The following is a 16,084-nucleotide window of genomic DNA, read 5'->3' as shown; positions in this document are numbered from 1 at the left end:
AGTTGTTGATAACTCGAGTTGACAGAAAAGTTGGAATTAGGCGTGGGTGACACTGAGAAAGAACATACACTCTGTGGATGATGAGCACGCCGAGAACATAGAAACAGACGGCTCACTCTCGGCACCCCTCAGTGGGAGCTGTGGGGCTGGCTGGAGGACCAGGGTTGGTGGGCGGGAGGGTGCCCTCGGCAGACGGAGGACGGTCGGCGAGGTCTCCCCGTCTGATGCCGCTGCAGTGATCAGGCGGCAGATGCTGACCAGGCATCACACCCTCCCACCCGGGCCAAGAGCCTCACCACCAAGGGCACGGACTACACGTCTTGGCAGGACCCTCCCACGGAGCACAGCTCCATCCACCCGGCAGCGCAGAAGCCGATTCAGGCCCGCTCGGTCCCTTCTCTGGGTCTTGAAGGACTGGGGAAGGCAGGTGAAAATGGTTTCCTGGCTGGCCGGGGCTGAGCTGAATCCCTGTTAACAACTGGGGCCTGGGACACGGGAGGGAGGCGGTCCACAGGAGTCACATACCCAGTGGCGTCCATGAAATCTTTGCCACTGCCAGGATCGACACATAAAGGCAGCTCCTGGGCCCCTTCCAGGTCCTGCTCGGGGTGCATATCTGTCAGGGTACAGAAGGACGCCACTCTCTGGTCTGGGGATGGGAAACACACACAGAAAGAAGCATTAGTAATAGCCGCAAGGCACCATTTCTTCGTGGAAATGAATAGTTGCTCAATAAAATCTTGCCCTCCCCCCAGTCAGTTACTGCCCTGTGTGAAACAAAACAAAGAAGAACAAACTCAGGCAAGCTGCTGACAATCGGAAAGCATTCACAGACTGGCCGTCCTTCCGGGCTGCATGGCACACTCACATCACAGCCAGGGGAACAAGGCGCAGACACTGGATTTGCTAGAGCCAATCTTTCTTCTGTCCACATCCCAAGCAATGCCCAAGCTGCTGGCTGGGCGTGGAAGAACGGCGTTGGGGGATGACATGACTGATTCACAGAACCAAGGAGAGGGACCTCTCCTCAAGCTCTCCCCAAACCCGGAGAGCTTCCTTGAGACACAATGGCCCGGACACGTCACCCTGTGCGTCCCCGACCCTCCGTGCTTCCATAACCATGCAGACGTGCAGACAATGAAACAGAAAGAAAAGGTTACGGAGGATGGAGACCCCACGAACGGCCCCAGACAATCACCTAGATAGGATGTGTGGTGACAGAGTAGCTCAAGGTCTTCATCTGAGTCAAGACCTGAAATAAGATTTAGAATTTTCTTTTGAACAGTGATATCTCTCCTCGCTTGAGAGCCTCTGGGGGCCCACATCAGGCTCAGGTGATGGGGTCCTATGAAATACAGCTGTGTGTGTGTGTGAGGGGCACGTGTGTACACGTGTGTGCCAGTGTGCACATCTGCATGTGTGTAAGTGTGTGTACATGTCTGCCTGTGTGCATGTGTTGTGCTAAGCCAGGAACTGCCCCGAGAGACAGTATAATGCATCGCCAAAGAGTGTGGAGAGATTGTACGTTTCACGTGTCATGGTCCTGGCCGGACACACGGCTGTCGTGACACAACAATGGTAAGTGGCATGCCACACACGTGCCAATCCAGCTGCAGGAAGGCGTGACCATTTTGGGTTTGCTTCAATGACCAGCTCCCTGAAGGTAAAGACAGCGGTGGTGAGAGAGATTAGCTGCATATTCTCACTAAAACCCTTAGAGGAAGATCTGTAGTGTTTACAGCAGTGAGAGCAATGATCAGCTCGACTACCCCTCCTTAGCACGGGGCCATTTCTGTTCCTGGCACCAGTGACTTCACATCCAATGTGTCAAGAGCTAGGCAGGAAAGGGAATGTGATATTCTTCGGAATGGGAACCCGACTGGCCCAGCTCTGGGCGCTGAACTCTGACACAAGAACGCCGGCCCAGAAATGCTGAATGGCATGCAGAGAAATCCTGCTTTCAAGCAAAAGGTACAGGGGAGAACCAGGGACACATCTAATCATCCACCCTCCCGCCCCCTGGCACCCGAGCACATCCACACTTGGGAACCGAGGGATACGGCAGGTGCGTTAGTGCTGCAGCGGCTTTTTCACGTGATTTGATGAGTGGCTGAGAAATCGCACCGGGGTCCGTGTCAGGGGCGCTCTGTTCTTAATTTATCCCCCTCTGTCTCCCGCTGGCTGCTGGACGCCTCTCCTAATGAAGCTACCTGCTCGTCTGGATTCTGGAGGGTCACGCACATCCCGTTCATCAGAGAGGATGGCAGAGGGGCCGGGGGCCCTGGAAGGAACCGGGCCTCAGGGATGGGGGCACCCACAGAGTCCGGGCCCTTCCAGAGCTGTGCTGAGTACCCTGCCTGATCGATCGTACGTACAGCAGGCTCCCCAACCATGTGTCCCTTTCCTCCGTCGTGACACCTCAACACCCGTGACAGGTACGCAGGTGTCCTCAACCGACATTCCTGTAAAGCTTTAAGGGGCCCTTCCCCACGCTTCGCACCTTCTACAGGATGAGAGACCTTCTGTAACTATACATTCCTGAGAGACAACCAAGCTCCCAGCTTGGTACAGACTAGTAGGGGTTTTGCATCTGATGAAATAATTTGTAATTTAATTAAGATGAACAGCATACCTTGGGCACTGCCTGCTTTTACACCTGATGGGAAGTGACCGGCAGAGGTGGGCAGGAAGGGCGGGGCACACAGGCGGGGGGTGAGCGGCCCTGGGGAGAGGTAGGGGGTCTGGTCTACCGCAGTGTCCAGGATACCCTCTGTTCTGTGATGGCCCCAAAGCAGGGAATGCTTCCCAGTTAAAAAAAACAACAGCAGAGGCATTTTTTATTCCACAGTGAATTTAACTACGGACCAAAAGGAGTGAAAGAAAAGAACTTATTCTTCTCACTTTTTAAAAGAGTCTCATTGACTCATCCACATTTTATGCAACCCGGTAATAATTTGGTTAGTTTGTATCTTTCTTAATATACTTGGTTCTGATGGTCAAGTCTAAATATCTCAATGAAAACATCTTAGTTTGCTTCATCTATTTTTACCTTAATTGATAAAGTACCCACATATTTGAAGAAACAGAACTTGCTACTGGCAGCCATTCAAACATTCTTTGGGGAGAAACAAGGTCCTACCGGTCAGGAGGCAAGAAGCCAGAAATAGTTTTGCCAACAATGTAATTTCACAAAGAGGATTTCACTTTGAATCTGAAAAGCCTGGGAGGTTGAAATGCAACCAGAATGCTACTTGATTAAGTACAGACACTAAACTCCTTTGTAAAATAGCTAATCTTAGTGACAAGTTTCCAGTGGGAGCTTTATTCCTCCACAGCTTATTTCTGTAATGATAAATATTCAGTAACCAAAGTAATTACTGACATTGAACCAAAAGGCACAGAGAAAACTGTAAGAAAAGGGAGGCTCGGAGTATGAACTTCATGTAAATGGTGAGCACAGCAAAGATCCAATCACCCACACTGTTTGTTTTTTTCCTTTCTGTTCTTTCCTGTGCAAGCAAATCTGGCTAAGAGGGGACATGAGGGCATGGATTACACATGAAACAATCCTTCCCGTGAAATAGCCTTCAAAAAACCTGATTTCAATGTCAGTTTCTTTTTTAAATTTTATTTTAGTTTTTAGTATAGTTGATTTACAATGTTGTGTACCAAAGTGATTCAGTTATATATATATATATATATATATATATATATATATATATATATATATATATATTCTTTTCCATTATGGTTGATTACAGGATGTTTAATATAGTTCCCTGTGCTACACAGCAGGACCTTGTTGTTTATTGTCAGTTTCTTATTTTAGTGCATTTAGCACTAAACAAGAGGATGAACAGTCAGCAGACTACTTCACATCAATCTAGAGCTGACATGGCGCAACAGTGGCCTGGAAATAATCCCTTTGACTCCAGGCAAGCTGCGTGGAGCACTGTCAGAGACCCATAAGTCCAGGCCTGAATCGGGAGGGACGGGTGCTCTGATCAACGAGCCACATCTGCCGAGGGTGTGGAACAGGAGGATGTATGCCAGATGTATGCCATACAAGACACGCAGGTGTGAGGCTAAATTAAACTAAACCCATTTCCACAAATGAGGCTGTTCTAATATGTCTTTGCTACAACTACAAATTACAGAAAAGCTGGGGCTCTCTAGCTACAGGTAGAAAATCACAGGTTCTGTTTCTGACAACTGTGCTTATCCAACTGTAGCTTATTTAAGTGACCGCCAGGAAAAAAAAAAATTTAAACATAAAGTACCTTGGTTTAGCCTTTTGCAGCCTACTGATGAATGACGCAAGGTAATGGTCTAGAATCTGAGTAATGAACAAAGAAAAGCTCTGGATTTATTCTTTAAGATACAACTATTGTTGTTTGGTCCGAAACAATTTTCTTACTTTTGAGAGAATTTAAGTCAATTTACTATAGTAAATTAACTGTGCATTTTTCATCTAAGTAGCTGTCATTTTTCTTTTCTGTTTTTTTAAACCTTAGGAGTCTTACCGTATGTCCCATTTTATTTATGCTTATATCCACGCAGTGATTAAATAACAGTAACTAACAACTTCATCAAACTTAAGCTGAAGCTTTAGAACCGAAAAAGTTCTCATCATAAACATGTATGCTTATTGCGCTCTGTTTAAGAAACCAAGGGCATAGGGAACCTAATAAAAGTGTAAACTTCCATTTTTTCAGAAAATACACTTATGTGGAATATTTCATTCTCATGGCAGTGCCTGACAAATGAGTTAATTCTGCACGTGTCACGAGCACACATATCCACTTGCAGCAGTTACCACCAGCGGGAAAGAGCTGAAATCCCGAGGGGAGGAAAGGCCTGTGGGGATGCATGCGGGACACTGACACGCAGAGAGTCTCCAATCACCAGTTTATAATGTTGCCTTTGACACCTGTTTCCACTTAAGACAACATCATGCACTCAACAAATGCCTGAGAACACACCAACAGGCAACCTCTGATATTTTGATAAGAGAACTACTTTAAATCCTAGAACTTTTAAAGACACTCCACTCTTCCCTTCCCCGGCTTCACTGTCTGACCCACAGCTAGCTTTGCTATTTGGGTTTGTTCACTTGACCATATTGGGGGGATGGGACCTCTCTCTGTCATTCAGTCCCTCTATACTTCACATTATTTTATGTCATAAGGGAAGTGACAAATGATGGTCTCAGTGTCTAACACTGATGACAGGTGTTGGGTAGGAGTTCTGATGGGCCGAAGGTCACATCTCACCCTTCCCCCCTAAACATAACGACTGCCCACGTGACAACAAGCCAGAACTGGGACTCCGCCCATTTTCAAACCTGTCGCAGGAGAGGGGAGTGAGGGGCATGGACTGTGGTGAGAAACACACTTGGCACTTGACTCCGTCTCTCTCCCAAGCTTATGAAGGAGTTCTCAAGGTTTAGACACTGGTTTGTGGAGTGGAGCTGCAATACCTATCTCTTCACTTATTACTTAAGTTTTAACGATGCTGCACAGCATTTCTCTGTTGGAAGCTTCTCTATTCTTTTAAATAACTGCCAGCAAGCAAATTCTCAGGAATGAGATTGCTGGTCAAAGGGTGGGTACATTTTCTGGCTCTAGTTATGTACTGTCATACTGCTTGAACGCAGAGATGGATCCTTTTATAATCCTCAGCATGATACCAGCTGTGAGCATTCTTCATGGCTTTCCAGACCTGCTGCCTCGCGTTTCATACTCAAGAGGTGTGAGCTGGTACCTCATTACTGTTTACGTTTACACGTGCGGTTGAACACTTTTCAAGTCCTTATCTATTGTGTGATCCTTCTTTTGGACTGTGCGACACACGACTTGACCGTTTGCTTATCGGGCATTTGGCATTTTTGGGGGGCCCTGTTCCTCCATTCACTGGAGATACCCCGGTTTTATCCATCACATTTATTACAAATCTTTCCCATGTTCCCCTACTTCCCTTTTTATTTTAATTGTTCTCATCCAGGTTCATTAAAGATCTAAATATTTAAATACTTTTATCTGGTCATATGACATTTTGTACGTTCTCTCATTACTCCATAATTATGGCACTGGCATGCTTCCAAAACATTAATCTTTCTGTCTTTACTTTTTCTAGAATTGACTTTTCTAATTCCTAAATCCAAATGGAGTACATAAATTCCACTCTCATTTAACTCTTAAATGTACGCAGATTTCACCCTAGGCTCTTTTTTTTCCCTTCAAAGGGACTCATTTCTATCTTTTGAATTGTTATTATGCTGCTTTATGGCTATTGATTTATAATAAACTTTTTTGTTGACCATTGTTCATCTGTTTTCCACATGGATGCAAATATCCTTTAGATATTTGAACTGAAATGGTATGAAGTCTGTGAATTAACTCAGGAAGGGCTCTCCTCTTTCCCATGTGCTTTCTATCCATTCCTATCCTTTCATATATTACGACTTTTCAGGTATCAAAGTGTCCAGTGCTTTTCTCTCATTATAATTCTAATGATGGCTAACTCCCAAGGAATTTATAATTTGATCTTGCTGACGTACCTAAGGTGTTCTTTATGACTGCTAAGGGGAAGGCTGTCTGCAAAGATGGCTGTGTGCTCATGCCACCCCTCATACCAGAAGGAAGAGCCTACTTCCATCCCGGGATTTGGGCTGGCCTTGGGACTTTCTCTGCCCAATAGAACGTGGTGAATATAATGTTCTGGGTCTTGAAACACCCTGTATCTTCTGCTTATGGTCTCCTGATTCCTTAAGCCACATGTGAAGAAGTATAATTACCCACTAGAGACAAGGGTCCAGCTAGACCCCAGCTGTTCCAGGTACAGACACATGAGTGGAGTCCCTTAAGGCTCCAGACCCAGTTGAGCTCCAGCTGAATATACCCAAATGTGTGACCTCAGCTGAAACCATGGGAAGCAGAGGAATCACTCAGCTGAGCCTAGCCAACCCATGGACTCATCAGACATAACAAACCATTGCTGTCTTCAGCCATAAATTTTGGGGTGGTTTGTTATACAGAAATAGATAACTGAACAAACGAACAATGCTTTGAAATGAGGCTTATAAAAATATGAAATATATTTTAAAATGTCTTACCTACTCTATTTTGTAATCTCTAATAATTTCTTTTTGATTTTTAAAATATTTCCTAGATATAGAATCATATCTATAAATATTTCTTTACTTCTAAAATTTATTCCCTTTTTCTTTTCATTGCTTGTTTAAATGTCAAGGATTCCAATATGAAATCAGAGGACACGGTCTCAAAGGATACCCTTGTTTAGTTTCTGTACTTAAGAGATCTACTTAAAACATTAAAAACATTTTTTTCCATTAAGTAGTATGTAACTATTTGGTATAGTATTATGTAACTATACTCAATATCTTGTAATAATCTATAAGGGAAAGGAATCTGAAAAAGAATCTATCTATCTATCTATCTCTATACACACACAACTGAATCACTTTGCTGTATACCTAAAACTAACACAACATTGTAAATCAATTATCAATTGATAATTGATAAAAGTATAAAAAGTATCATGCAACTATTTGGAATAAAGTAGATATTCTTTGTTAAGCTTTGAAGGTATCTCTCAAATCTTAATTTTTATTAGAAATAGGTCTTAATTCTATTATATATATATACACCCTTTTAGGGAAATCGATATGACAACCTTTAATGACTTCATCTACTATAACTTATTCTAATTAAGTGATATCACTTATAAGTGGTATCTCAATCAAATAGGCAGATACATTCCATTTTTTTAAAGCCTGTTTTCAAATGTGCTAACTACACATGTCAAAGTATGGGCACAGCCTTCTTCCAGAGGGGCCTGAGCTCAATAAGGCATCTTGAACTGCCTTTATTAGTTTGTAATGATTTAACAGGCACATGGGGATTTTCTGGACTATCTTTTCTTCATGATGTTGAGTCTAGCTCAGAAATGGCTTTGAGAATTGGTACAAAAAGATCATGTCACAGGCAGGGCAACTGGGTCATCTAGGTGAAGACCTTTCTCTTTAAAGTGCTAAGGGGATGCCTAAGTTCAAAGAGCAGCACTATTCACAATAGCCAAGATGGAAGCAACCTAAATGTCCACCGACAGATGAATGGATAAAGAAGATGAGGTAGATATATACAATGGAATATTACTCAGCCATAAAAAAGAATGAAATAATGCCATTTGCAGCAACATGGATGCAACTAGAGATTACCATACTAAGTGAAGTAAGACAGAGAAGGACAAATAGTGTATCATATCACTTATATGTTGAATCTAAAATAGGACACAAATGAACATATCTATGGAACAGAAACAGACATAGAGAACAGACTTGTGGTTGCCAAAGGGGAGGGGGGAGGGGGGATGGAATGGGAGTTTGGGATTAGCAGATGCAAACTATGATATATAGGATGGATAAACAACAAGGTCCTAATGTACAGCACAGAGAACTATATTCAATATTCTGTGATAAACCATTATGGAGAAGAATATGGAAGAATGTGTATATATGTATAGCTGAATCACTTTGCTGTACAGCAGAAATTAACACAACATTCTAAATCAACTATACTTCAATAAAATAAATTTTTTAAAAAGTGCTAAGGGGATGGATCACGCCTGGTCACCATCATACCAACTTGCATCACAGCGGAGCTGACACCGATACAAAAGAATCTGATCAGCCAAAGGTCTGGAGTTGCAAATTCTTGAATTTTCCTGAGCTGACTAATGTCTCAAGGTGGCATGCTACCCTACGGAGTAGCACCTAAAACAACTGAAATTTTTAAACACGACCTCAACTCTTTCCATATTTTCTATAAAATGCTGATTGGAAAGTTCAGAAAGGTCAGGTAACCCAAGTCCTCTCCCCCTGCAAATAAAATCCCACATTCTTTCGGTTGAACTTAGGTACCCCTGCCCCTGAGGCACTGGCTAGCTGGGATGTCTGTGTTTTTTCCTCCTTTGTCTGACGATGCCAACTCCCAGCTAGCCTCTAACTCCAGCTCAGAAATACCCTGAAGGACGGAACTGCAGAACTGGAGGGCAGGGCTGGGAGAAGCCTTCCAGGTTCTCTGGAAAGGAATTCATTTCATAGACAAGCAGGCTGAAGCCCAACACAAGCATGTACCTTAGAGGACTGGTGTCCAACATTCAGCGTCGGCACAAGGCGTGTAGCTAAGTGACTTTTCCAAAGGCCAGTAGCCCAGCCGTAGGGCTGCGAACACAACCATAGCCCCCCTGGATGGACAACTCAGTCACTGCTGTCTGCACCATTTTGCTTTCTTGCCCTCCCACCTGCAGCCCAGCTCCCTGAAAAACTCCACTTCATGGCAGAGATTTTATTTGGAAGGGGTGGAAGGGAGTCAAGCAAAGACACAAATGAGGGTGGAGACAAAGTGCTAGGTGTTGTTTTAAATCAGAAAAATGAACACAAAATGCAGGAGGACCTCAGAGGTTACAAATGATGCTGTGAGCTGAGATAGCTCAAGGGTGCACAGGGCCCTGTGTGTTTTGGACCTACTGGCTCCTCTGTACAAGATCTCCTCATTCGGTTATCTTGCTCTGCGCTTGATCAATAAAGATAAATTGAAGAAGCAGGCTTCCCTTAAGAAACTCATCATCTAATAGGGAGAGACAGAGAGGTGAATAATGCAGAATTCAGTGTGGTAAGCACTACGCTAACATTTATGCAGCGGGGGAACGGAGAAGACAGAATGGAAGTTCTTACACTCTCCTCGGGCAGTGAGACAAGTGTGCATGGAACAGGCCAGAGAAAATGCTGCTCCGTCTTGCCTGGGCTGCTCTGGACAGAGGTGAGACTGTGTTCGTGCCCTCTGGGGCTCGGTCACGCCGGGCCAGCGTTCAGAGGGCTGTTATAATGCACTCTAACCATCTTCTGGTTGAGAGAAATGAAGGCTGCGTTACCAAGCAGACGGGGGCATTCTCGAGTTTCCACACGGGACTAGTACTGTAAAGCAGCAAACCCAGAACAGTTGTACTCTGTCTAATAAGGGAGCAGAAACAGCCCATGCCTTTTGCAGGAGTTTCTTCCCAACAGTTTCCCCACCCCCCATCTACCAGAGCTAAACGTCCCTGTACTGAATTAACGTGTCCCTGAATTAGCTGGAGAGGAGCTTTTGACTCACCCCTCCCCCAGACTCTCCCCCAAATAGTGCTTAGGACCAGGGGCACTGATCCCAACTGATGAGGGAAGCTGCCTAGCAGGGCAGCTCGTTAGACAGGCGATCAGGGCAGCTGACCTCCACACCCTGCAGCAGCCTGACTGCAAAGTGCACCTGCCCCTCCTGGGAAAGGAATTTGAATCCCTTTCCGGAAGCCTGCACATCACAGGTGACGGGAACCGATGACCAGAGAAGGTGAGTCAAAGGAGAGGGAAAGAAAAGGGCCACTCAGGTGGCCATGGCCATCCCTGGGGGGCGGCAGTGAAGATGCAGACACAGAGGGGAGTCTCAGACAGGTCACCCAGGTGCAGAGGCTGTGGTCATGGAGAGAATGTAGCAGCAAATGGCAGAAAGTCTGAATCCGGGTCGCCGGGGTCCCTGGACCCATGCGTAAGGTGCAGAGGGTGCCTGGGAGGCAAGCATCTCCCTTGTCTGTGGCCCCCTTTATCTGCAGGCTGGAGAAAAGGTGCAGCTTCCCCTCCTAAATTCACAGAAACATTCTCCAGAGATGGTGGAGGGCAGTGTGACAGCCAGAAGGCCCCAGAGATCAGCCAGCCCAGCACCATCCTGACCACATGGTTAGAGGAGGAAGCCGGGGCCCATGCAGGGTGACCCGCTGGGTCAAGGAGGCCACACCAGAGTCTGCAGGGACCCCAAGCCACCAGGCGCCCAGGCCTGTGCTTGTCCGGGCGGCTTGGACCTCTGAGGGGCCTTCTCCTCCTGTCTCACCTCATCACGCTGGGAGGAGAGACAGAGTCTGTGTCCTAGATCCCCACCTCTACATTCCAGGTAAGAAAACACAGGTGTCAGAGGACAAGTGACGCCCGCCAGGTCACAGCTGGCACCTGACCTGGAAGCAGGTTTGAGGCCCTTTGCCCAGTGCTACTTCCCAGTGTGCCTGGTTCTCCCTAAGGAAAGGCCCTCAGTCTCAGCCCAAGCCATCCCCTGGTTTTCCTCTTGGAAGATGCTCAGGGCAACCAGACGTTAACCCACACGATCCCTGTGCTGCTGCCCCGGCCCCAGAGGCTGCGAGTCTTTACCTTCAAACGCCCGGGCAGCATCCACGAGGTGGGACCAATCTAACCCTGTGTCCGTGTCCGGGAGGGGCATCAGGCCGGGATCTGCGCACTTGGACTTATCTGATAAGGACCCATCGGAGAACCAGAACTCATCTAGACAGAAACAAAACCAGAGTGTCAGTCAGATCACACAGCACGGGTACCAGCCAGGCCCTCAGAGGGGCCCAGGGAGCTTTTTGTAAACGATCTCCTGTCCCAGTAAAGAAACAGACATCCCACTGCAGTCACCCAAGAGACACAGCACTCGAGAGGAGGGGCTTTGTGAAAGAGCCGCGACCTCCAGGCTCACTGAGAGGTCACCAGCGGGCAGGGGCCGGGTGCAAGATCAGGACTGAGCCTTCACACGAATCAGAAAAGCAGAGGTGAACTTCTCCCGGGTGGGCTTCTCCCGAGGACACCACCCCAGTCTGACCACCCTCAGGATCTCTTCCTGTTTCCCTTGGGGTGACGTCCCCCTGTGGGAAGAGTGTTGAAGCCTCTACTGTAAAAACGGTTGGGTGCAATCTCTTTTGTACATTTCGCTATGTACAAAAATGGTGGTTGGATTACTCTTTTGACTTAATGAGGCATCTTGATCACTGGCTAAACCAAAACCCTCTCCCTAATTGGCACCGAATGTTTGCTAGTCTTGCTTTCTCTGTGCAAACAGACCTTTTACGTTTCTTCTCTTTCAACTCTCATCACAGGACTTGAAGCGTTTACGTCACTAGCCATACTGGTTGTTAGGAACTCATTATGCATCTGTGGACAAATTTCCCAAAGGCTGGACCTTCTCTAAGGTGCCTCTCCTGGCCCTGCCCAGAATGTGGTACGCAGCTGCTCGCGGACACATCTGACTAATTAGACCAATCAAAATAATAACCACCTGGCCATCTGAGCCCGCAATTAAGGAAGGGACTTAATTAACCAAGTGCACCTGTAATTTTAGTGCCCACATCCTTTTGGGAAACTGTGAAATGCTCGCACCTGGACCAGGACAGCGGGTGCCTGTGATCTGGCCTTGAAGGACCCTAATGCTCTGTTTCCCAGCACCTTCCACATGCAGCTCTTAGCCTACCTCTAACAGCTGCTGTAGCAAACGATGAAGCCACTCTGTTTTTAATGTTAACCCGCTTAAATGTGGAACCGTCACCCCCTCCATCTTGAAGGGAAACCAGTAACGGGGATTTTATCAACACCGTTCCCGCCACCCTCCCTCTTCAAGTGCTCCAGTGTGTTCCATGTGTGATGCTCTCTGTCCTTGTCTGCTTCTCTCCTGATGGACCCCTCTAAACCCAGGGAGGCACCGAAGGGCAGAGGCTGGGCTGACCCCGCCCAGGTCCCACCTTAACCCAGAATTTAAGGTTCAACCCCTCCCCACCAGAGAGAAAGGTCAGGAAGCCCAGGGACCCTCAATCACTTCCCCCGTCTCTCAAACACATCAGCTGCTTTGCTTAAAGCAGGTTTTCTGCACCAAGTGAAAAGAAACTATTTGACTAGGTGGGAATTACTTTTGCCACTGATTTCCCTGTGGCTGAGTTGGTCAGGAATAGGGGTGTGCGTGTCGCAGCTCTGGGAAGGGTGCCCCGGGCCGGCTGGAAGCCGGTGTGCATGGGGCACGCCCCTCACCCCCTGCCTCTCCTTCCCTCACTGGAGAGGAAAACATCAGAGAGTGAAAAATTATTCAGCTGAATGAACATGTTTACCGAAAGTACAGTCTCTTGGTCATGTATTGCTAAGAAATGTCAACCTGAGGATCTTCTTTGCCTTTATAAAGAAATAATCCTTCACCTGAGCTTCTGGCATCGTAGAGCCTAAAATCAAACCCGGTACACATTCTGTGTGCTGTCTGCTTTCTCCCCAGCACCAGCAGACAACGCCCTGACTGGCTCTAACAGGAGTCAAGGCAGACAGCAAAATAATAGAGGGCAAGAGGGGAAGAGGCAGTGAGAGAGGAGGGCTGGCCTACAGTCCCTTGTCCCCTCTTCCTGTCCCTCCTGCGTTCGTGAGCTCAAAGAGCATCTTCCCCAAACACCCAACGGGGGACTGACAAAGGAGCCCTGACCATCTTGGGTTAAAGATCGGAGCTCTTGGGCTTCCCTGGTGGCGCAGTGGTTGAGAGTCCGCCTGCCGATGCAGGGGACGCGGGTTCGTGCCCCGGTCCGGGAAGATCCCACAAGCCGTGGAGTGGCTGGGTCCATGAGCCACGGCCGCTGAGCCTGCGCATCTGGAGCCTGTGCTCCGCAGCGGGAGGGGCCCCAACAGTGAGAGGCCCGCATACTGCAAAAAAAAAAAAAGATATCCGAGCTCTCACTCTGTGTGGCACCAACCTGAAGTTTGGTGGCCGGGAAGCTCCTGCCCAGAGTGAGTGTGTGTGGAGTGAGTGGGCCTAGCGACCCACAGAGCAGGGGTGTGTCACAGTCAGAGGCAAACCCAGGGCATCCTTCTAACCTCCTCCAACTTCTATGGAGAACCAGGAAGCAAAAGGAGGGATATTTCTTCTTTACTGTAAACAGTCACTCCTCTCCCCCAGTTGTCAATGGGACTTTCGTGTTTATTTGACACTACAGAACTGGCAAAGATGCTTAGTAAATTGGAGAAGATTCCCTCCCTCAAGAGTTTATTTGGAGTACTATCCACTCAACCATCTATGGTGTGTTTGTTAAATGCCTACTGTATGCCTAAAGATGGGGTGGAGCGGTGGGTAAGACAGACAAGGCCCACCCTCTCACAGAGCTTACGCGGCAAGTGACACGGAGAGAGAGAAGAAACAAATGAACAAGATCATACAAGCAGTGGCATGCTGGAGGGAGGCCTGTCTGAGGAGGTGACAGTCACCAAGACACAGCCCAGCAGCAGCTGCCTGGGGAAGAGCAGTTCTGGGAACAGAGCTCTGAGAAAGCACGGATTGAAATCCAAATGCGTTGTCGCTCAGTAAGCAGGACGGTACCAGTGTCAAGGAGTGTCACCTTAAATGAAGCAGGAGCCGCCTAAGTTCCTCTCTGTATTCTTTTTTGTTGTTGTTGTTGGCTGCACCGTGCAGCTTGCGGGATCTTAGTTCCCTGACCAGGGATGGAACCTGGGCCCTCGGCAGTGAGAGAGCAGAGTCCTAACCACCAGACCATCAGGGAATTCCCCTAAGTTCCTCTCTGAATTCTCAGGATGAAAAGCACCGTACACACTGCTATATTTAAAATAAATAATCAACAAGGACCTACTGTAAAAAAAAAATTAAAAAAAAAAAAAGCACCTAAGGGCTTCCCTGGTGGCGCAGTGGTTGAGAATCTGCCTGCCAATGCGGGGGACACGGGTTCGAGCCCTGGTCTGGGAGGATCCCACGTGCCGCGGAGCAACTGGGCCCGTGAGCAACAACTGCTGGGCCTGCGCGTCTGGAGCCTGTGCTCCACAACAGGAGAGGCCACGACCGTGAGAGGCCCGCGCCAAAAAAAAAAAAAAAAAAAAAAAAAGCACCTAAAATTTTTGCAATGCTTGGAAAATCATATAATCAGAAAAAAATTTCGCTTTTTTTTGGGGGGGTCCAAGACTCCAAACCACCAAACATTCTTTATAATACTTATAACTGACATTAGGCATCACCCAGGTGGCGTTTACTCTGCACCTGCTGCATTCTGGGTCCCACCAGGTACTGTGTCTGTACCTAGGGATGGGATAACCATAGGCGCAGGTTCTGCCCTTGAGGGGCCGCCAGGAGCAGGCGAGTCCTGCTGGTGCTGCTCTGGGGTCTGGGCAAGTACGTACAGGAACCAGCCCCCGCTCTGGGCGTGACTACAGCAGCTGTAACTGGGTTGTTCCCTGAGCTTTCCAGATGGGGAAGAAAAGGCGCGACTTAGGTACCAAAGCCTGTTATTTCAAGGCCCGTCCTCTCAAGCCAGTGCTGCTCCAGAGCCCACGCTGCTCCTCTGGCCAATCCAGGAATGAAAGCGACTCGTGGCTTCTGAAGGGCAGCTGATGTCCAGGCACTGCTGCCGGGGCCTCTGCTCTCTGGCCTGGACATCGATCTTGGGGCTTCCTGTTTGTTTAACCCGACGCTGAAATCGCGGGGACCAGCTTTATTGAGTCTGACTTTCTCGCTGTTATTATAAATGCAGAGGAGCCCTCCTGTTAGCATTTCCTGGTGGTCAGATAGCTGTGGTTTCACAATTACTCTCCAGAAACCAATGGATGTTTATTACAGTGGAGACTGAGAACATTTGAAAAAAACAGAAAGAAGCGCCACATAGAGTCGGAGAATACTCTTCCTCTGATGGCCATGGATGCTGTCTGCGATGCCAGCGGAAGCAAGGGCATCTCTTCTGCTGGCCACACACCCTTAAGTTTGCACCTGGGGTCTCTGGCATCTTGAGTGGGTACTAAATTATAAGGAAAACACTAATTTCTTTTATTTCTGCTAAAACTCGCTTTGGAACTTCAAGGAGCATCCTTTGTGAGGGGCCTAGGTCACAACTATAGGATTTGGGAACATATAGAACCTAATACCTTGTTTTTTTTTAATTAATTAATTTTATTTTATTATTTATTTTTGGCTGCGTTGGGTCTTCGTTGCTGTGCGCGGGCTTTCTCTAGTTGCGGCGAGCGGGGGCTACTCTTCGTTGCGGTGCTCGGGCTTCTCATTGTGGTGGTTTCTCTTGTTGCGGAGCACGGGCTCTAGGAGCGTGGGCTTTAGTAGTTGTGGCACGCGGGGTCAGTAGTTGTGGCTCGCGGGCTTAGCTGTTCCATGGCTTGTGGGATCTTCCCGGATCAGGGCTCGAACCCGTGTCCCCTGCACTGGCAGGCGGATTCTTAACCACTGCGCCA

At 47.6% G+C, this 16,084-nt stretch overlaps 1 protein-coding gene across 1 annotated transcript in view; it reads right to left on the bottom strand.

Annotated features, from left to right (window-relative positions):
* The window catches only part of SIPA1L2 (signal induced proliferation associated 1 like 2), a 223,697-nt gene that overhangs the window by 5,643 nt on the left and 201,970 nt on the right, over positions 1 to 16,084 (bottom strand). The window contains exons 18-20 of the mRNA XM_082638723.1: positions 11,252 to 11,383; positions 1,199 to 1,252; positions 526 to 649 (exon numbers count right to left, since the gene is read on the bottom strand). Of these exons, the coding sequence (XP_082494849.1) occupies positions 526 to 649; positions 1,199 to 1,252; positions 11,252 to 11,383 (310 nt within the window). The remainder of the gene's footprint in view (positions 1 to 525; positions 650 to 1,198; positions 1,253 to 11,251; positions 11,384 to 16,084) is intronic.

Source organism: Mesoplodon mirus (genome assembly GCF_964341445.2).
Source record: "Mesoplodon mirus genome assembly, chromosome: 2".
Taxonomy (NCBI): domain Eukaryota; kingdom Metazoa; phylum Chordata; class Mammalia; order Artiodactyla; family Ziphiidae; genus Mesoplodon; species Mesoplodon mirus.
This window is presented reverse-complemented; position numbering and strand designations above follow the sequence as displayed.